This window comes from Myodes glareolus, chromosome 6 (genome assembly GCF_982192425.1).
Source record: "Myodes glareolus chromosome 6, mMyoGla1.1, whole genome shotgun sequence".
In the NCBI taxonomy this organism is placed as follows: domain Eukaryota; kingdom Metazoa; phylum Chordata; class Mammalia; order Rodentia; family Cricetidae; genus Myodes; species Myodes glareolus.
In genome coordinates, this window is record NC_142031.1 from 105,675,481 (window position 1) to 105,697,968 (window position 22,488).

Sequence of the window (22,488 nt, forward strand, 5' to 3'; positions counted from 1 at the left end):
TAGCTTGTATCTTAGACTATGCAGTTCCTGTGAAAAACAGAGAGACCAGGGGGCATGACAAGGACATCCCTGAGACAAAGGACAGGGCTTGTCCTCAGATCTTGGCTAGGAGATACTTTGCCCATGGGGTCCTTCACCTCCCTGTCCCACCTTAACCACGATGAGAACAGACCTGTGCTCCCCTCACACCAACCAATGAACCACACAGTCTTGGCCCTGGTCACAAGCTTGACTTTTGCTTTATGAAAGCTGTAGTAACAAGTGTCCAGAGTTCCCAAGGCCAGCCACACCAGAGGCCTTGGAGAGAGGGCTATCCAGGAAGGATGCAGACAGAAGGCAGAGTCTTCAGTGTCCTTCCTGTCGATGGCAGTCACAGCTGTGTCAGCAGTGCACCAGGCCCTATCACAGCCCTTCATGGAAGAATCTGGAAGGCTCTGCATGACACTGTGGGCATGCAAACTCAGGCAAGGCGACTCCTCTAAGAGACTTGGCCCTATGACCTGTGGTCCAGAGGTCATCCCAGTGATGAGTGATGAAGCCAGGGAGCTTGATGTATCCAAGGGTCACAGGATGGGATCTGAGCCATTCCAGTTCACGGATGCTCCCTTCCATCTACAAGGAAAGTTACAGAACAGTGTTAGAGCTGCAGGGGCCCAGGAAGGAGGCTTTCGGACTCCAGCCTGCCCACTAGCTTTCCACACTCTCACCCAACTTAACACCCATACAGCATGCAGACAGGACAGACACCCAGGACCCTGGTAACTATGGGGAAGACAGGGCTGACAGGCAGCTTGTCCTTTTGTGCCGCAGATGACTGTGCTTGGTGCTGGCACCACAGCTTTCTAACGAGTTATCACACCCAAGTAAATCTGGACCTGATAATGGCCTTTCAGGGGTACCTGTTAGGATCAGGGAAACATATTCTGGGGTGTCTGAGGTTCAATAGAGGAGCCAGGAGGCAGCAAAATGATGCAGAGGAGGCTGGAGAGTTAAAAATAGACCAGGACATTTCTTCTGTGCCACAAGACCAACTGAGGGCTGTGAGTTCCACAGGAACAAGATGAGTTTTAAAAACTGCTTTATAAAGCTTAAGAAGAACTAAGTAGATAAATGGCAGTACCTCAGATCCAACAGGGCAGTTATTGTAGGTGAGACCAGGGAATTTCCTAACACTTGATTCTAATCCACAGAGTTGATCTTCCAAACAATTGATTGGAATCCTATTTATAGCCAATAAAGAATCTATGCAAATCTTCCTTAGGGGTAGTTTCCCTATATATGCATCTTAAGACGACATGAAGTAGAATATGGATGTTGCCAGACAGCACTACAGGGCAGAGTGGGAGCCTGGGGCTCAACATTGTCTCACAGTGTATGAGTTTAATAAGAGGTAACCAACACCATGTTTTCAAATCCAGAGGTCAAGTCAAAATCCAACTGCCACCGGCAAGGGAAAAACAGAACTGTCCTTGTTTTAACTCAGCAACTTTCTGGGAAAGCCCAAATATCCAAGAAAGGAACTTCAGCAAGAGAGAAAACAGGTTCACCCAGTAGCACGCAGTGCTCAACAGAATGACCGGGAGCAGGAGGCCCTATCCAGAGACATGCCCCCCACAGGTTCATGGTCTCTGGAGATGAAACCTAAGCCCTGGCTCCTGTCAGACTCGGTCTTCTGGTCTACCATGACGTGAACACCCTCTGCCACATGATCCTTCCACTAAAGCTGCTTTACCAAGCATGCCCTCCTCACCCAGATGGACTGAACCCCCAAAACCATGAAAAAAGTGAAATCTCTCTTCTAAGTTGTTCCTGTTGGGTATGGTGGTCACAGCACTATGAACACAACTAAAGCACACTGGTTTCTCACCCACAGATTCAACCACCTGTGGATCAAGAAACAGCACAACAAAAACTCACCCCCACAAGCCAAGAAACTAACGTGTACTATACATGTACAAGCTGACTTTCCTCGTCACTGTTCTGTAACAATATTATAATGTGTTTACATATTAGATATTATAAGTATCCAGAGACTACATTTTACATATTATATATTACATATTAGCTATTTTAAGTACTCAGAGACTACTATTATAAGTATATTACATATTAGATATTATAGGTGTCTGGAGACTAAACTATACAGAAAGATATATGTTAATACTAAGCTATTTTATAGAAGAGATTTAAGCATACTCAGATTTTTATATTCTCAGGTGGCCTTGAAACCTCCCCATTTTTATGGAGTGACAACTGAATGGCTCATCTTGGACCCGATGCTGCTCGCCCTTATTAGCCCATCCACCAACTCAACTCCCACTTCCTTCCGGGGAGGCTGCACTTTGTCCTCTCCAGCTCTCTGCACTGCTGCCCCAGTATCTCTAGCTTTCAAGTTGAAAATTACACTGTTCCAGAGGTAGCGGAATCCATACCCACTCTGTCTTCTAACTCACTTTCCTGCAGGTTATAAGCAGCTTCTTGATAGAGGTATAAACTGTGTTTCCCCTGCTTCATATTTTCTGTTTTATACCATTCCATTTCCCATCAAAGAAACAAGCAGATTTCTTATCATTTGAGAAAAAACAAAAAACAAATTTTAGTTGTAATTCTGTGCGGCAGAAGTTGCACACAGCCACACAGGAATAATTAACATTACACTCTAGCCCCAACAGGGCACAACAGGGACAAGATAAACTTCCCAAACCACTGAGGATGTGAGAATGTCATGTACAAGACAGAATGCTGCCCTAACGTACACCCTAGTCAATGTTTCAGAAACATAAAAACAGTCTACTTAAAAGGCTAGAATAGGTAGATGAGGAAATCAGCTTAGACATCAATATTAATTTGAGGGACTGCTCCCAAAATTCTGTGTTCTCTTTGGTGTCATTTGGTGGCACCCAGCAATGCTGAAAGACCTCACCTCCTAGGGCCACAAGCTTTCTGGCAGTTAATCCATCACTGCCTGCAGGAGAGGCATTTGGTTCTGTTTTGGTCACAGTACTCAGAACCAACTTCAAAAGGAGGTCTTTCCAAAACCAGTGCTGACAGAATCACCTTCCTAAGATCTGGCCTATCCCAAGTTTGGAAGTAAATGCCAATGCATATTCAGTATTGCCTGCATCATTCCTAATGTGAGAACCCCAAGTTGGTCTCTTAGTCTACTATGTGTGGGAGATCTGGGTGACTCAGTAATCTCTGCTGCTCTAGACAGCTTCCCGAGCCATTTGTAAGTCAGGTGGAGTCAAGGGACTCTTATCAGGTTTGTTTACTTAGACAGAACACACCCCACTTTGATGGAAGGCTTCTACATTGTAGCCTTCCACTGTTCCACTGTCTGAGTGGTAGACATGGCCACCGTACTGGTAGGCAACTCGTCAGAATTTGGAGGACTGACTGTTACGTGAGGAGTCTTCTGTTGGTAAGATTTGGGGGATTGGAATCTCATGAAGTCCCGGAGAAGCAGCATAGGTCTATGAGCAGGGAAAATGGCCCTTGCTATGACTGGTACACTGAGCAGTGTGGGTGGAGAGGGGCTGGGTTCTGAAAGGCAGACTCATCTACTGCAGACACTGAGTTAGCAGCAATTCAGTGATTTGTAACAATATAATACTATTTGAAATGTTTAATCATCTCTTTCTGATCATCTGTGCAGTTCTGAAAATGCACCATAAAAAATCTTCTTATTGTTCTACTAAGATTTGTATGTACACATCAAAGTCTTAGGTACCAGGAACACATCAGTGGCCTGAAGAGATGGCTCAGCCGCTGAGAACACTGGCTGCTCTTCCGGAGGTCCTAGGTTCAATTTCCAGCACTCACATGGTAGCTCACAACTGTCTACAACTGCAGCCCCATGGAATTTGATGCCTTCTTGTGTACAGAAGGACATGTAGACAAAACACCCATATACATAAAATAATAAATGAATATTTAAAAAATCCAAACACACATCTTCTATACAGATTCCTAAACAGTGAGAGAAAGGAGGCACAACGGAGAATGACAGCTCCACCCTCAGCCTGGTTCCTGAGGTCTAGACTGCCATGCTCTTCATATCCGCTCAATCCCCAGACTCTACCTTCCGCAAGGGCAGGCAAAGCTAAGCTCTCCCATGAGCTCTGGACAGACAAAATGGGGTTTGGCTTCAGTGCAGGGTGGGCTGTACTCACCCATCACTGAACAACATCTGTGTCACAGCAGCCTCATTGGCACGCTGCTAGATCTACGGCTGGTTTTGAAGTCATTCACAAGGAAACCAGCCCTCCCATCCTGGCCAGGAGCAAAGGCAGCAGAGAGAAGCACTTTGCTGTGGTATGAGAAATCAGAGTGTTTGAAGTGCAGAAAGCACTGCGCAGGACCGTGGCTCTGCATGGTCTGGAGGAAGAAGAGCTTGGCCAAAGTGGCAGTGGCAATTAAGGACTGCAGGGCCGTGACCGGTGAGATGGAGAGGGGCCTGGATGTGCCGCGGGAGTCAATGGCACTGACACCAGCAGGAACTCAGGAGGCAGGCAGACAGTACATTTCAAAGCGCCTTGGCACTGGATAATTCTGGTGTGGGAGCTGTTGTGCTCACTGTGGGACATTTCGTGCCCTTTCCCTGACTGTAATTGCCGAAAGTGTTTCAAGGCTGCCAGCACAAAGTCAACAGTAACATCACAGAGAGGGCTATGGCATGCAAATACCACCACCCCAGCCCCAGGGCAATCACTGCCCCACAATGGGCTCCAGCCTGAACTGATTCAGACCACTGCTGAACCTGATGGGCTTCACATAGGAAAGGAGTCCATATGGGGCAGCAGCAAAAAGCGGACAGGCCTGGTTTCAATGTTCCAGACTGCTGAAGATGCACCCAGGGGTCCTTATGCTGGCCTTGATCTTCCAGACAGCTTGTACTTAAGTTTCTGTCCCTTGGGCCATTCCAAATTAGAAGTAGTTCTAGAGCCAGCCCTGTATGCTCCGTGGCATCCATGTCCTTGGCCAGTCCTTCTCCTGGCCCACCCAACCTTCTCTAGGCTCAGATCCAGGCCCCTTGCAGAAGAGATCTGACTTAAAGGTAACTCTCAGCACTTGTGCTAGGCTAAGGAAGGGCTGATAACGCCTGTCGCCCGGAGTTCTAAGGTATAGGGACACTCCTCCACCCCAGCTCTCCTTTTGCACATCTACCCTGGAGCCTACTGCTCCCGACCCCAGACTCTTTACATGATTCCACACACCATCCTGCAGTCACCCCCATGCCTTCTCCCCCATCTGATCCTTCTCCCACCTGCCTTTCCCCACATGTCCAGAGCCCCTTGTAAAGGTCAGAGAATACTCCCGTGGGTTCTACTTTCTGTCTCGTGGCAGCTGGGGAAAGAGACAATGATACCTGATTGACAGATGGGCAGAATTGAGTACAGGAAGACAAACCGTAAGATGTGATAAGCCAGGGCAGAGTGGGAATACGTGGACAGCAGCACACCTAAAGAGTGTGTTGGGCACAAACGGTGGGATGCCAAGGAGAGGTCCTTCTGTGGTTAAGGGGCACTGTGAATGGGGATCCCAGGCAAGAGCATCAAGAAGAAGTGGGGTACATAGGTGGATAGGGCATTCCCTAGGGAGTGCAGGTGCCCTCCCAGGCCTCAGAGACGAACACTGACCCTGGCTGGAACCAGTTTCCATCTCTTGTCTGAGAGTCCAAACAGAAACATCTGGGCCCTAGCTCCAGGCCCAGTTATGAGTTCTTTCCTCTCCTCTCTGGCCTGTTGACAACTGTTTGATTTTTCTCTCACTCCAGTGAGGATGGAGGCCTGGGAGAGGTCAGTGCGTGCTGTTAGAAATGACCTCCAGAGTCTGATTTGGCTGATGTCGTTTCAGAACAGGGGGAGGAGCAAGAGATGGATGACACAAGACATGCCTGACACTGCGAAGGTTACAAGAGACCCCATGGGGCTGAAGCGTGCATCCTACCAAAGAGCAGGGGCAGCACAGCGCCCTAGTGATGTTTCCAATTAGGATGCCGTTCTCTGAAGGCAAACTTCAGAGTCTGGGCTTGTGCAATGCCTCCGTGACAACAAAGCCAGGTGGCAGGAAATCACACTGTCTGCTCAGTGACCTACCACTGGGCTGGGACAGTGAGAGTCTAAGCTGCTGGTGACACAAAGTGACTGGGTAGACCTCCATGTGGGAAACCTGCACCTCCCCATCTATAAAAGAAAGGGCTAGATTGAAGGGTGTCTGGGCACACCTCTGTGGACCAAGTCCATTGCCAGATGGCCAGATATGCAGTAGGTACATCCTATAGGGTGGGTCATGTTTCCTGCAGGGCCGTAAGGCTGGGCTTAAGGATAAGAGGCTATCTTTCCCTGGATTTGATCAGGGCTGATTCTGAACTTGACTTCCACTTGATTTAACTCCCTGAGAGTGGGAACTAATTCTTATCCAGCTGTTTCTTCTAAATAATCAAGAACAGAGCTTCCCTGAGAGTTGGCACAATGAAAAGGAAATTGCACCTACCCACTAGGTGCGCCAGCTAGCCACTGTTCTCACACACGGATGACACCTACCCACTAGGTGCGCCAGCTAGCCACTGTTCTCATACATGGATGGCACCTACCCACTAGGTGCACCAGCTAGCCACTATTCTCATACACGGATGGCACCTACCCACTAGGTGCGCCAGCTAGCCACTGTTCTCATACATGGATGGCACCTACCCACTAGGTGCACCAGCTAGCCACTATTCTCATACACGGATGGCACCTACCCACTAGGTGCGCCAGCTAGCCACTGTTCTCATACATGGATGGCACCTACCCACTAGGTGCACCAGCTAGCCACTATTCTCATACACGGATGGCACCTACCCACTAGGTGCGCCAGTTAGCCACTGTTCTCATACATGGATGGCACCTACCCACTAGGTGCGCCAGCTAGCCACTCTTCGGCATGATTTGGAAAACTCAGCTGCATCTCACCAGGTATTTAAAATGTGACACTGGTTTGGCAGTGACCTGAGGATGGTCTATGGCACCATGTGTACCACACAGGTCTACAGGCAGTGGCATCTGCCCCCTCACCTCAAACCCCATAGCCAAGAGAATGCCAGCAGGTCCTCATAGTGACCCCAGAGGCCACTTTCCCAAGTTCCTCCTTTGAGCTGTTTGAGAATCTGCAGCAAGAACAAAACACAAAGCCTTTGAAATCCAACCCCTTGGACTAGGATTCCTGGCCTGCTGTTTCCCATTACACTGGCATGTTATCTGATGAATCGAGGGGACAGGGACCCAACCATTGAACTCTTCACTCACCCACTCAGCCTTCTGGCAATAATTCTGGGAAAAACTCCGGGAAAGAGCTCCCAGGGTAGTAACTGGCCAGGTAGACCCACTAAGGCAAATGGAGAAAATGGAGCAAGTAGAGCAGGCAAAAACCTGGTGTTGGCCTCTGGTTATCATTCGTGCTTGGTACCTCCCTTTGTAGCTGACTCACTAAGGCAGGTTCACAAAGCAGATGGACACAGATAGGATCCATCACTAATCAGCACTTCTCAAAAGTAGTCCTAGGGCCTAGAGAGATGGCTCTACAGTTAAGAGTGCTTGCTGAGCAATAAAGAGGGTCAGAGTTCAAATCCCAACACCAGGCAATAAGCCAGGTGCCCCACATATGTCTGTAACTCCAGTTGCAATGGGAGTATTGCCCTAGACTGTCCAAGAAAACATGAGCCCCAAGTTCAACAAGAGACCCTGCCTCAAAGAAATTTGGTGGGGGGAGGATACCTGCTGTCTTCTTCTGGCCTCCAAAGTATGTACAAGTATGCATGGGTGTATACACATACACAAGCATGCACGCATGTGTGCGCGCACACACACATACACACACACACACACATACACACAAATGAACAAATGACTACTTTCTTAAGTGGTTTAGGGCTGTAGCACCAGTAGCAGCTAGGAACTAAGCCCAAAACTTAGGGGCAAGACTTTCCAGTGAGTAATCCAGAATTCACATGGGCTTCCCCTAGCCTTCCCGGGGCTCCATGGAATCTATGACACCTAAAGTGTCTAGACCTGATGTCCCTAACCCTGTATGCTATACAAATCATGATATTTCTCTCTGTGATAAACACTGGGAAGTACTTCTGAAGATATCAGGGGTATGCCCTGTGAAGGCAGAAGTGAAGGCAGGAAAGCCAGGCACCACCCCCCAACTCAGGCTGCTCTCCAACTCCCTTCACTAGGGGTCATGGGGTAGACTGGGTTAGGGATTGTCCCAAGAGGCAAAGGCACCAGCAGAAGAGATCTAAACCCACCCTCCATGACTCTGAACTGAGTTCCATGCCAGCCGTCTCAGGGCAAGACAGGCCAAAATCCTGAGCCGTCCTCAAACAACTGCCCAAGAGATTGAGCTCAGGAAGCCCAGTCAAGGCTGGGAAGTGCTTGGTCAGTCGGTAACAATCTGTTTCCAAAAGCGGGCAATGAAGAGATTAAGGGGTGCCACTGGTGGGAGGGGCACAACGAGAAAGTCAAAAGCAGATATCAAGGAGCATTCCAGTGGTCTGGGAGGGTAGCGGCTGTGCCTAGGGGGTAGTTGGGGCCCTTCTTCTTCAGAAAAGTCGCCTTGTGGCCCCCATACTAGCCGGGACCAAGAGCCAAGACCAGTGTCACCTCCTTTCCCCTTCAAAGCCCCTTCACTCATCACCTTGAATGAGTGGCCCTTTGTACTTGAAAGGACAGCGACCTGCATGTGTCCCAATCCTCTGATGAAAACAGTCAGCCTCTGACCCTACAGGAATGCTGTATCCCTGTGGGGCAGGGCAGGGCAGGGCACTGGCACAATGGGGATATGCCTGTGGCCCTCCCACTTCCCCTTCCTGATGCTTCCACTGTGCCAAGGCAGCCCCTGCTCTCTTCCTCAGTCCCGTTCAAAGGCTTGCGTGCAATGGGCAGCACGCCTAGACTCCAGGTATGCCATATGTATCTCAGGTGATCAGAATCGTAGGGCCAGGCTGTGGCTCTGGCCCCAGCCACTTCGATATCGGGGAAACAGATTCCTTTTGAGACAGCACCAGCCATGAGCACCAAGGATGATGACAGTGAAAGCTAACACTAAAAAGTTATCCATGCTGGGCTCCAATCTACCATTGTCCACCTTACAGATGACCAAGTAAGTCGGATAATGCAGCCGAGTGTATCACAGTTAGCCTGCAGCCTTGCTCCAGAACTCGTGTGCAGAACCACTGTGACATACACTACATGCCTGGAAAAGCAACCAGAACCTCGTCTCCCTCCCAAATGCTGCCGACTGTTTCCCTACTGCGCACTAAGCTCTCCCAGTCACCACTACAGACTCTGAGACGAGCTGGCCAAGTGAGCCAGAGGCTTTGACCAGTGACAGCCCACAGGCCCTGCAGAGCACAGCCCCAACCTGGGGTACTACAAAATGCTTAGGAAGAAAGGGATGGGCTTTTCCCAACCCTAGCCTGGGTTGCAACCTTCCCTGAATGCAGTTTGGATGAGGTGTCAAGGACCTACCCAGTGCCTCGGAGACAGGGACATCTCTGCTCAGTGTTCAGACTGGCTATACCACACAGGGGTTGCGCAGGTACTGCTGTTGTGGGCAGCTACCCGACACCACAATGTGGCCGTCCCATCCCCGCCCACCCACACCTGACCATCCATGCCCTCTTCTAATTCTTTTCCATTCTCCAGCTCCTGCAAAGTCAGCAAACTCAGGGACATCTCTGCTCAGTGTTCAGACCGGCTATATTACACAGGGGTTAAGCAGATTGTGGGCAGGCACCCCACACCACAACGTGGCCACCCCACTCCCTCCCATCACACCTACTTACTTGGTTCTGATACAGAGCTCAAGGGGTGGGACAAGGTCTCTACAGTTGTCCTCTGGGGTGTTCTTGGTGGTATCTAGGGAGGAAGGAGAGAAAAGCACTCACATCATTTCAGGATATGCACTCCTCCTAATAAGGCCAGTACAGGCAACTCCAGGGAGCCAGCCCAACCCTTTGAGCATCATGCTCTCAGATGCATCCTCCCTTCTTCTTGGTCATTTGTTCTTACCTAGACAGTGCACTGGCCTCTCATCTCCAGCCTCTAGCAAACCCAAGCCCTACTTTTGTAACCGCAATACTCTTTCCTAAGAACACATCTGGTCTCATTATTCCTCTGCTCTAAAACCTCCCATGACTCCCTACTTCCTTAAAAGCAAATCCAAACCTATCAGCAAAGCTCACAGGACACTTGTATACGGTCTTAACTTCACCTTCTGCCCTTAGTACATCAAGTGTTCAAGGCCCATCCATGCCTCTCTCTTGCAGGCTGGCCAGCCTAGCATCACTCTCTGGCCCACGTGAGCATCTCAAAAAAGTATGTGAAGGCTGGTTATGGAGCAGCCTGGATGCTCCCTGAAGAGATGGGTCAGAGTGTCTTACCCACAGTCAGCCGAATCTCCTCCTGCTGGTTGGCCAAGCCATCGTAGTAATACAGGTCAAAGAGCCGCTCCGCCCTCCAGTCGGACAGGAGTTCTGGCTGTAGGCTGAAGAGGACGCTGAAGTGGCTCTCGCTGCACACCACCCAGATGGGGAACCTCGGAGTCTTCAGGAAACAGCCGACCTGAAGGAGGGAAGACCTGATGCACACTGTGCTGACCCTTGGTGTGGCACTAGAAATCCCTCCTGCTGCCCAGACACACCTTCTAGAGCTGGCTCCCTCACGAGTATTGCAGGGAATTCACACACAGCAGCAGCATTGGTTCCAGGTGACGTCCATAACACAGCCCACCGTCCTCTAACCCACTCTTCTCCTCCAGTCTCTGCCACTCCTCACTTGCGTGTGGCTCAGCCATGGCCTCCTAACTGATTCTTGCTGCACTTCTCACTGTCACTCAGGTCCTCTATCCCTGGGCCTTCCCATTCTGTGTCCTTCCTTGGGAGAGCTGTACCACCCCAGTTGGTACGTCCCTGCCTCTTTCTGGTTCCCAAGGGCATGTCACTGAGCAACTGGCTCCTCAACCACAGCACCATAATCCGTCTTTTGCCTGGAGACACCAACACATGCACCCCTACCAAGAGCTTCCCCAGTGTGTAAAGAAATGATTGAAAAATGAAGGCCCTCAGAACTAACACTGGACTTCACCCAGAAATATGCATTGAGGATAGGTAGGACTGGGGAGCCCTGGGGAGCTAGGAAAGAAGGGTATGAGTGAGCAGTCTGTGGTATCAGGTTGAACGTGTGAGAAATTCAGGGTGCAGTGGGCTGTTTGGTGAGGGAGTCTGGAGGAGGAGGCCAGGGCAGCACCGGAACACGGAGCAAAAAGTCTCTCTACAAGTTTCCAGCCAGAGACTCTCGTGGCTGGCTAAGGATGTATGGGAACAAACCAGAGACACCCAGCACACTGGCACAGGGCTTCCTCCAAAGAGATATCCTATTCCTGACCCCTTGTGCAGGCTGCCCACTACCTGCTCTTCTGTGAGTGCCCCAGGTGGCACCTCGCCTGCCTCTGTTGGCTATTCAGCTATGTTGAGCTGGTCCTGCCTAATCCACAGCCTCCCCCAGGAGATGAGATATTTGCTTCTCCCGGTGTTTACAGCCTCCGTTGTGGATTAAGGAAAGAATGGAAGCTATTTTTCCAATGGGGAGAAGGGCATACTTGCTCTAGGACCCACCAAAGAATCGTGAGGCGGCTACCACCTCAGAGGTAATGCTGGAGGTACCTGGGACAGTGGGGCTGCATTCGGGAAGTCCTCCATGAAGGACTTTCCTATTAAAGTGGGGCACAGGAAGATCAGTTGCTCTCTTATCTAAAATAAAGCCCCTCTTCGCTCAGGCAGCCCTGTGTGACACTCAGCCTAACTCTCAGCTCTGTGTCACCCAAATGGAGCGCACGCAGGCTTGCTCACATTTGGGCATGTCTGACTACTGCATAACCCAACTTAGCTTCCCTTTCTGTGCTTCAAAGAGGCTGTTCGTCGGAGGCACGGCCTGGGACTGGATTCACTCACAACAGGCAGGGAAGGAGCCTCAAGCCAGCCATGGGCAGGCCTGGGCACCATCAGCTCCTGAATTTTCCAAATGAGGGACAGAGGGCAGCTTGCCATTTATAAACAACAGTCTAAAGATTAAGAGCAAAACACTGCCCAGAGGGCTTATAAATGAGTGGACTCATTCACAAGCCTTTTCCACGAGCAGACATTTTCCAGAGAAACTTCCTTAGGGGTCTCAGGGAGCTGGGCGTGCCCTCTCCTGAGGGCCATGCTGCACCATCGCAAGCTGCTTTTATTTGTTTTTATCATTATGAACTTTTAAACTCATTTTTAGTGTTGAGGAATAAACTCGGGCTATTGTAGTACAAAAAAAAAAGAAAACAAAACAAAAAAACCCAAAACTGTGCTCTGCCACACTCCTAGCTCCTGAGATCTTATTTTAATGCTGTTCAGATTTCTCCACATCGACAAGTATATACTATGAGTTTTGATAAACACTGTACAAGTCAGTAAGAATGGCCTTAACAATGACCTGATTCTGAACATGCAAACGGGCAGCTTTTGAATTATGCTAGAGGAGGTAGTATATCTCGGGAGAATAGCTTCCAGAGCCAGCATTTTGAGGTCAAGGATTTGAGGTCTTTTAATTTGCTCTGGCATGTCAAGTCTCCTTCCGTCATTGCTTGTGCCTTTTACGTCTCATTCTTGTGGACCTGATAAACAAACTGTGAGGTTAATGCAATTTGCATGTCTTGATTGCTAATGTGATGTGAGCAATTTTTCATGCATTTATTTGCCAAATGACTGGTAGATTTCTAGATTTTTATCAATGAACAACCAATTGCTACAACACTCTCGGAGTTTTTGTTGTTTGGGTTAATTTTTTAGCTTTTGGTTTTGGGGGGTAGTTGTTTATATATTGTTGTTATTGTGAGACAGGATCTCCACGTGTACCCCAGGCTAGCCTTAGCTCTAGATCCTCCTAAGTGCTGGAATTACAGGCATATATCACAAGCCTAGGTCTCCTGTAATATTTTATATTAAGTAAACTAACCTTTCTCCATTCATTTGAAACCTAGGGACAGAAGGGAAGGGAGGTGGTATCAAGAGGGTGAAGACTGACAGGCCCCACCTGGTCGTTAGGGGGAGAAGAGGTCAAGACCCAGCCTTGAGGACTTCTTGAGAGAAAGAGAAGGTGGAATCTAGAATTCCATCTGTAGAGGACTTGCCACAGGACAACACAAGAAAGTATCCACTCTCCACAGGGGACAATACTCCCCAGTTTGCCCAGCAAAGGGGCCGTGTGGGTTCAAGGGATCTATGAGAAAACAGCATTGGCCCCAAGTTTCTCCAGCAGTCACTTCATTCTGAGTGAAGGGGTGGTCTTAACTATTTTCCCCATCATTTGTCCTCTACTGACCAAATCAAAATAGTTTATTTTTTTCACAGGAAGCCTGGACCATAGGAAGACATCAGGACCGTGGTTAGCCTGGAGTCTAGGAAACTGGCCAAGCTCATCCTGTTCAGGCCATGGACGGTCAGGCTGGAGATCACTGGAGCTCCCAGGCTCTCAGGGCTTCTCCTTGGCCACAGGGTCAAATTGCTGCTTTACTCCTGACAGCAACACAATCAGAAAGGAGCTGTCCCCTTTCCTCTCCAGGCAGTTAGACCCCACACATCTGCATTTCATGAACTGGAGGTATCACTCAGATAGGGGATCAGGAAGAGGTTCATCACATGGTCCATAAACCAGCACACCTAAACAAGAGGCCACATAGGAAGGGTGGGACAAAAATCCCGGCTCCTTCCCACTCTGCTAAGTCATTTACCTAGCACACTGGGGGGGGGGGCCATAAGGTAAGCCCTGCTTCCTTAACTAGGCTCTCTTGGTGTCTGAGTAGTCTCAGTATCGTGTAAGGCTCCCATTGCCCCTCAGGACAGTGCTCTCCTCAGTCACAGAACCATGGACCACATGAAGCCACTGAGCGAGGTTCTAAGAAGCTCTGAAAGCGACTGAGACAACAGGTCTGAGCAAGAGCAGCCCTACCCGATCATGGTGCTGTCACTAGGGCCCCATCAGCTTCACTTAAAGTCCAGGCCTTTGCAAGCTTTCCTTCTCAGAGTAAAGGAGGCAGAGGGACCACACCCCAGCAAAGAGGCCAAATGAAGCTGTGTGGGCTGAACTGTGCCCCCTCAAAGGGCATGCAAACCCAAGTGCTCTGAATCAGACCTTCTCTGGAACTGGGGCTGCTGCACATGCCAGTGGTTAAAAAGAGGTCATCCCAGAGCAGTGTGCCCTGAAGCCAACTGAGGTCCTCAGAGACAAAGACACAGGGAACAATCAGCCAAGTGGGACAGCAGAGGCAGGGCCTGGAGCGCTGCATCTATAAGGCGAGAAAAGCAAGGAGTGCTAGAACGCACTACCCGTCAGGGGAGGTGCTCGAAAGGATTCTCCCCGCCGCCTTCAGAGGAAGCCCAACTAGCTCACACCTTGGTCTTGACCTACCAGGGTCTAGCCCTGTGGAGGAGGCACCTCTACTGTTTCAGCCACCCCATCTGTAGCATTTTGTTGCAGGAGCCCGAAGTAAGTAATGCAAAGCCTAAAATGTCAAGCTCCTGCCTCCAGAGAACACTCTCCCTCCTCCCTCAACACACTGCACACATGCATGCATATGAGTACAAACCACACACACACACACACACACACACACACACACACACACCCTAGATACAGCCACTCTGATGCACAGCCACATTAGAAACCCTTAAGAGTTCTTTTCAGCTATCCTTCCTGGTCTCCAGAATCTGCTGTTTGAATCTGAAGTGTCTGTGGCACTGGCAGCAAAGTCATATTTCTTCTTGTCTGCTCTGTATTCAGGCTGGACCTGAACTCCAGCCAGATTTGGGAACTAGAGACTAGCTTCCCTTCCTATCTCATGGGTCCAGGGAACAAGGCTTCTGGGGCTCCAGAGTGCGTGTGGGTACCTGGCAAACATTGTAATGTTCAAAGAGAGATAAGAAACCGATGTCGCTGCGTGCCTCGATGCCTCGGAGTAGCGTGGTGTTCCCATCGCCTGAGTCGAGCTCCACTACATCATTGAAAACATTGGACACGGCTCTCCCGGTCAGGAGAAGATTGACGAGTTCCTGTTGATGAGAGAAGGGGAAGCTGTGTCAGATCTCTGAAATCAGCCTCGGGAGGGTGGAAGGGAGGCTGGGAACTAGGAGAAAAGGGTGGAGGAGGAGAGAGACCAAGAAAGGCAAGAAAGGGAATGAGACAGTAGGGCCTTGATATTTCCACAGGCTATGATGGGGGAAGTCTGCCAACGACTCCCAGGCACCCATCAAAACACCCTGAGGGACTCAGCAATCTATCCACAAGCATTCCTTGAACACAGACTACACAGGAGGCTGTCCTGAGTCTCAGTACTCGGGAGATCTTTGAGTCGTTACAGTGCAGCTCTATGCTCTGGGCCAGTTAGGGAAGTCAAGGATGTGTCTGTGCAGTTGAAACCAAATGCAGGATATGAGAAGGATTATAAAAATGTGTGCACAAGGTCTTCCCTGCTCCACAAAGACACGCAGCCACATAACTAAGTGAGAGTAGCTTTGTTGGCAAGTGACCTCTGGGAGGGTCTTGAAAGATCATGTTTTTAAAAACAAGCATTTTAATGTTTGAAATAACTTTAGCTTCAATAGAAGTGGCAAATATAGTCCAGAGAGTTCCTGTGTTCCCTTTACCCAGCTTCCCTCAATGATAACATCTCACAGGACCCAGCACATCTCACGACCAGGAAGCCAGCCAGTCCTGCACATGGCAGCACCAGAGGCGCCCCTGGTCTTACAGAGGTCTCACGGGGATGGTAAGGAAAGCAGGACAGGGGCAAGAGCAGAGGCAGGGAGGAAGCAAGAAGGTGGTATTGAGCTTGCCCCAGATACTAGGTATCCAGCAGCCCTGTGGCTCACGCCACACATCCGGTCAGTCACCAAATGTGTAACCTCGGACCTGGAGGCAGTGTCAAGTGCAGTGTGGCAGCTCTGGAGTCTCCATCTCTGGGAAGACAGTGTATCACTGAGGTTGGAACTCCGTGTCCCACCACTGGTTAGGAATAAAGAAACCAAACCTGACAGACATGAAAGAACTTGTCCTGGCCACATAGCCAGAAAGTGACCGAGCTGAACTGTCACTTACATCTGCTGAGTACATCTCTGCCACCCTTGGTGCCACTCTACATCTCTGCCACCCTGGCTACCCAGGCAGCAACCCTGCCTAGACAAACACTCCAGCTGAAAGGTAGTAGCTTCCAAGGACGCTGGAGAAGAACTCTGACGAATCCACCCCTAGCATTCAGACAAGCAGTCCCTCTGTGTTACCCTCCCCCAGCAGGGCTGGCATTGCCAGTAAGGCAAGCAAGCACGCAGCTGTCTCCTAGCCCACAGGAATGGCTGCGCCACCCTCCCCAACCCAAGATCTGCAGGGCAGAGTTCACAGAAATGCTTCCCCTTGAATTGTGAAATTCATGTTCCAGGTACATGAACCTTCCATTGGTGCTAATACCCTTGCTCCAGTGACAGTTAGGCCTCTATTGATGGCCACCAAGGGGTTCCCATTGGAAGGAGACAGTGAAGGGCCTCATTGTGTCCCTGCAGGGGAAATGATAAAAGAATTCAGAGGAAATAACTGCTCTGGGATACTGTACCTCATGTCCAGAAGCTACCAAGAAAAGTACAGTCTTTTTTTTTTTTTTTTTTCAAAGGTGGAAAGTTTTTCCATCTGGTTTGCAGTAAGAATAAAGGTCCCTGCTCTTCCATCTGGGAAGTGTTCAAAACATTCCTCCCAGCAGGAAGTGTTCTCGAGATAGGAGGAGTACCACGTACCTCCTGCCCTCAGTGTGAACACCCTGCAGTAGGAGAGCTCAACCACCATCTAGTGCATTGCTCCTCCAAGTGTGTGCCACAGACTTTCCTTCTCGGGGGTTCTGAGAAACTCAGCCCCTGTGGGGCTGGGGTGTGGTGGTGCATGGCTGTAATCTCAGCACTAAGGAGTCTGAGATGGGAAGATCTGGAACTCAAGGCCAGCCTGGGTTATATAGCAAGACACAGTCTCAAAAGAACAGAAAGAAGATAACCAAGAAATTCCCTAGCCTGAGGCCAGCCTGAGTCAGATCTTGCTTTACAACATGACCCATAGGGACTGGTGTGCAAATCAAAGCTAATCAGCCATGGACTTGGCTAAATGCTTCTTCCACAAGGGAGGGGACTGGAGTTCAGAGAGGGGAAAGATGCCTCAGCTCCTTCTGTGAGTGTCCAGAGAACAGGCTTGAACTCAGCCCAGGATGATGCTGGTTCAGCCTCCTCTGCCTCTAGTTTGACTCCTGCCTCTTGTCTAGGAAGCTCCCTTCTCCACCCTCAAAGAGAAGGCTCTCTTGGTGGGTGGATGGGGTATCAATATCCAGAAGGAGAGCAAGGTCACCAGGAAGCCAGATGACAGGACATTCATTCTCCATGGTCTTCTTCCAGAGAGAGGCAGAAGCCAACCCCATACCCCTCTTGTGGGTGTCTGTTAACCACAAACCTTGAACTTGCCCTTGTGTGGGACCAAGTTAGCTTTCCAGGGTTAGGCACAGGTAAGTCAAAGTCCCAGAACAGCTAGTTAGTTCCCAGCTCGTCAGAAGACTGTGAGTTCTGGACCCTGAATACAGAGAGGGCAACATGCAAACATGATCCACATGGCCATGCTCAGAGGCCTTGGAGTGCTAGGAAAGGCATGCATGGAAGCTCAACACACACTGGACAGGCCCTTGAATGGGTATCTTTGGTGGCATTACCTGACGGAGCATGAGTAACAAGAGAGGCCAGGGCTGTTTTGTAAAGATGCAGAGGGAATGGCTGTGAAGATGCCCTCTGTAAGCGTAACTGATGTACGTGGCTACCCAGCCTGGGCTCTGTGCAGTTCAGACTTAAGTGGATCTATGTCCCACCCCTTAGGCATCCCCATGACTCCAAGAATACCTAAGTCAGCAGGTAGAAAGCATGCCAAATGTGGAAAACAAACTGAGCATTCCTCCCAGGTCTCCAAGACAGTGAAGCCCGGAAGAACTTAATGAAAGCTGCATGGAGGTGTTTGATCAGATGAACAACGAAGAAAGAAACTCAAGAAAGGGAGGAGCTAACTGGCATCCCCTCTGTAGGCCCCACTGCCTCCTGACCTGTGTGCAGTATCCGTGAGCTCCAATCAGATGGCTGGTGGGCACATCAAAGTCCTGGCGGACACTAGGAAGCACAAGAGGGAGAGACATTAGCATGTTTGTGCCTCGCTGAGGAGCCAGGTGCTCTCTCTGGGCCTGGACTATGGATTCCAGATTTGCTAGGAACCTAAGCATTCCACACTGTGACTCTGTGGAGGTGTTACCATCAAATGGCCTCCATTTTGGTAGCACCAAAATTTACTGAGTGAAATGTAACAGACCGTTGTGCTGTGAAGCCAATGTCTAAATTCATACCACAATTACCACTGCTAATGGTGAGGATGGAGGACCTGCCCTACCTCTGGGCCTTAGGCAGCCAGCCTGTTCAAAAGGAGGGATTGGTTGGAATGGACTCCAATGACTCTGCTGTGGTTCCAATGTGGTTTGAGTATGTCTCTCAAGGGATCATGTGCTAAAATACAACTCTCGCTGAGAGGTAGCAGGAGGGGAAGAAGTTGCAAACATGTATGTGCACTCGTGGAGGTCACAGGTTGATGTCAGATACCCCCTCTACAACTCTCCACCCTTCTGTTTTTTAGATGTACTTATTTTGTGTGCATATGTGTGCAGGTGTGTATATACATACAAATACACGCACATGTGTGCACCTGCCAAGAATTTTTTCTTTCCTTTTTCCATGTGGGTTTGGGGATCGAACTCAGGTCATTAGTCTTGGTGGCAAGCACTCTCCCACTGAGCCATCTTGATAGCCTTCGCCTTATCTTTTTAAACATTTCCTTTGAGGATTTCACATGCTCATACAATGAAATATGATATCTACTCCCCTTTAATTCCAACTCCTCCAAGATCCCCCAATCACACCCTTGCCAACTTCATGTATTATTATTATCATCATCATCATTATTATTATTATTATTATTATTATTATTATTATTATTATTATTATTATTATGTGGCCAAGAACCATTTGTTCAGAACATAGGAAAGTGGCAGCCATGGCCACAGACCACAAGAGGATGTGGAAAGATGCTCAGAGAGGTGGGCACTGGGGACAGGTGAGGTAAGAGTCTGGTTCCTAGGCCTCTATGACTACACACAGACCTGGATATATACTGCCCAGGGCCTGGTATGCTTCCTACATTCATACCCCAGAAAGAGCACTGAGTTGGGGCCAAGAGTAGGAAGGACCCTTGGACCGAACATTTGTTTTTCCTGTTAGTGGAAGAGGAGAACCTGGTCTCAATAGATGTTTTAAGTTCAAGATTCCCCACACACTCAAAAATCCAAAACACACACTCTAGTCCTCTGCTCTTCCAAGGTAACTGCAAAAACTCAAACTCCATCATCCTTGCTAGAAAACCGTGTATGTGTGTGTGTGTGTGTGTGTGTGTGTGTGTGTGTGTGGTTTTTAACTGAGGGTAAAATGGGCAAGTGGTGTTCAGGAGATGGGCCTCCGATAGCATCATAGAGACATGAAAAGAACCACAAAGACCCAGGGTCCTCTGGGAAGGCCTAAGCTCACCAGAAGCCGACCAGCAAGCATAGGAGAAAGCCAGCGAGGGGTGACTCATGGCCAGCACTGCTGGGCTGGCGCTAGCTGAGGCAGAAGAATTGATGGAAACGTTCTCTGTGGCATATACAACATCTTCTGATGAGAAGAAAATAACCTCAAAGCAGTCCTGGGGGGACTGATAAGCATCACTGGCCACCGGCCACCTGTGGCTTTCAGAAGCCGTCCGATCTTCATAAGCTCTCGGCCGCGTGTTCACCCAGCAGGCTAGGAGGCCTGCGTCAGCTGGGAGAAGAGGGACCAGCAGAACGGACAATGGGAGGAAATGGTAATTGCATCCTTAGGTGCAAACACGATGGGAAATTCAGAAGCTGCTTGGATCTTAAAAGGGAGGGACATGTGTATTTCACATTAGGGCACTCGGGAGACGCCAAGGAGCAGCTTATGGCTTAGGAGATTTACAACTTTGGCAAATAGCAATGCCCAGTCCTCCCCTGGGGAGATCTGACAGGGCGCACGTGTAAGGAGTCCTGGGGCAGAAGCCATCCTCCTCTGCTCTGGTTGTACAAGAGAACAGCTCACACAAGCCTGACCCAGCCCCAAATTCTAGCTCCAGCCCACGGCAATTGCAAGCCTTTCTTCCCTGGGTCTCCCACTCTGGAGCAAAACGGTCTTGGTCTGAATTATGTCTCTCCAAATCCATACACTGCATCCAGTCTGAAGAAGCAAACCTGCCTAAATCATCCAAGTTAATCAGGAGACTGAGGCAGAAGGATTGAAAGTCCAAACAAGCCTGGCGTGGTAGTGCATGCCTTTAACCCTAGCACTCACAGGGGCAGCTTTATCTCTGAGTTTGAGGCCAGTCTGGTCTACAAAACTAGTTCCAGGACAGCCAAGGATACACAGAGAAACTCTGTCTCAAAAAACAAATGAAGTGGAGGAGGAAGAAAAAGAAGAAAGTCAAAGGTCAGCCAGGGTTAGAGCAAGATTGTCTCAAATTTTAAAATGGAAAGAGGATTTGCCCAGCAAATGTGAGGCTCTCAGCTCAATCCTTAGTAACAGTGTGTGTGTGTGTGTGTGTGTGTGTGTGTGTGTGCGTGCGTGCGCATACACTCTGAAACCCCAACAAACCCCAGAGTTCTCAGAATATGCTTTTAGGGAAAGTGAGGGCCTTTAAATGGGTGCTTATATTAAAATGAAGCCAGCAGGGTGGACCCTGATCCAACCCGGGCTGCAGAGCTGCAAGAATGAGGTTCTGTGTCCAAGTGTTCCTGGCCTTGTTGCACCAGTCTAGGATACTAGGACAAATGACATCCAATGTCACTGTAAACCCAGAGCTCTCCTACCACAAAATCTTCTGAGCAGAAGCCCACTTTATAAAAGCTAAGGACAGAGCTCCTACAGTGAATGCAAAGATGGGTTTTCCCCATAATTCTCACTCGGATACTGAGCCATAAAAGCTAAGAGGCCAGGGTCCACCTGAGCCATGTCACAGAAGCTGTCCTGTGCTTAGTCCCTTCAGCAAACCATGCTTTCCTGCATTGCAAAGTCAATAAGCACAGAGTGGGCAAACCTGCGTGAACCTGACCACGGGAGGAGGGACTCAGTACCAGATGCCATCCTCCCAACTCCTCAGCATCTGGATGGGCCAGGACCAAGCCACCTGAGCTGTGGGTATCTGGGTCACCTAGAGACAGGAGGCAACAGAAAGTTCTTGGGAGGGCAGCAAGGACCAAGCCCCTCAAACCCTCTCACCATCTGGAGGTCCCTGAGCCACTGTGTTGTGCCCAGGAACAGAACAAGAAAACTCAGGGTTGGGAGAGGCCTCAGGGCTCAGTGTTTGGCTGACAGAAAGCACAGGCTCTGGCAGAAGACCAGTTCAAGCTAGTGATGTGTACCATGCAAGATTCGAGGCCTGAAGCCAGTTTTAGAGCTCTGTCCCTTGTCGCAGGTCCCACAGCAGTTAGTGCTTCTGCCACAGAGCAAGCCGACAGCATGGGAGCTTCAGGACTGCAGCTTCAGATCCTCCCAAATGCGTTCTTCTCCCAAAGCTTTGAGAAGTCAGGAAGGTAAGACCCTCATCTCTCACTGATAGGGAAACTGAGGTCCCGAGAAAAGACTGGACTTTGTACTTGGGTATCAATGAGCAGGGCCAGTGTTCTAAGGAGCCTGAAATACAGCCAGACATTAGCCTGATCAGCCAGCTCCAGGCAGGCCAAACCCCTGAAGCTCCACCCAGGTTCCACCAACCGTGGCTCTAGCCAACTTGTCCCTTCACCCAAAAGTCTCCCATGTGAACATGGCATTTAGCACAGAAACTTCTAAATAGAAGGGAAAATAATAGGCTTGTGTAGCCTAGAGACATGGCCCCATCTATGGTTGCAACCATTTACCTGAACAGGGCAGGTTTGTGGCCAGTTCAGACTGGGTCTAACCAAGTTGACTAAGCTGTCTCTCCTGCACAGCCTGAATCCACAGTGATAGAATAAAAACCAGGGAACAGTTAGTGTTCTCTGGGAACTTCTAGAATGAGAACAAGAGCAGCTGGTCCCTGACCCTGATCTTTGAAGCACTAAGCTTTGTTGGACCAAAATCAGCATCCCTTTCCACCTGACAATTAGTCCTTGGGATCTGCAGGACGGGGTCTCCTGGGTGAGCCCCTGTAGCCCCTCCCAATGGCTGCATCCCTTCTGCACCCCTAACCTACCTCAAGGAGGTGAGTTTCGGTAGTGGAAAGGGCAGCTGTGATATGACACAGAACTTGGGCTCTAAGCTGGGGGTGCCTGGGT

At 49.6% G+C, this 22,488-nt stretch overlaps 1 protein-coding gene across 3 annotated transcripts in view; it reads right to left on the reverse strand.

The window, feature by feature from the left end:
* Positions 1–215: 215 nt before the first annotated feature.
* Positions 216–22,488, reverse strand: part of Mindy4 (MINDY lysine 48 deubiquitinase 4) — a 107,435-nt gene continuing 85,162 nt past the window's right edge. For all 3 annotated transcript variants that reach the window (XM_087907460.1, XM_087907459.1, XM_087907461.1), the window contains 5 exons: positions 18,190–18,253; positions 14,966–15,127; positions 10,430–10,610; positions 9,833–9,905; positions 216–612 (listed from right to left, as the gene is read on the reverse strand). In XM_087907460.1, coding sequence (XP_087763586.1) covers positions 564–612; positions 9,833–9,905; positions 10,430–10,610; positions 14,966–15,127; positions 18,190–18,253 — 529 coding nt within the window. In that variant the 3' untranslated portion in view covers positions 216–563. The remainder of the gene's footprint in view (positions 613–9,832; positions 9,906–10,429; positions 10,611–14,965; positions 15,128–18,189; positions 18,254–22,488) is intronic.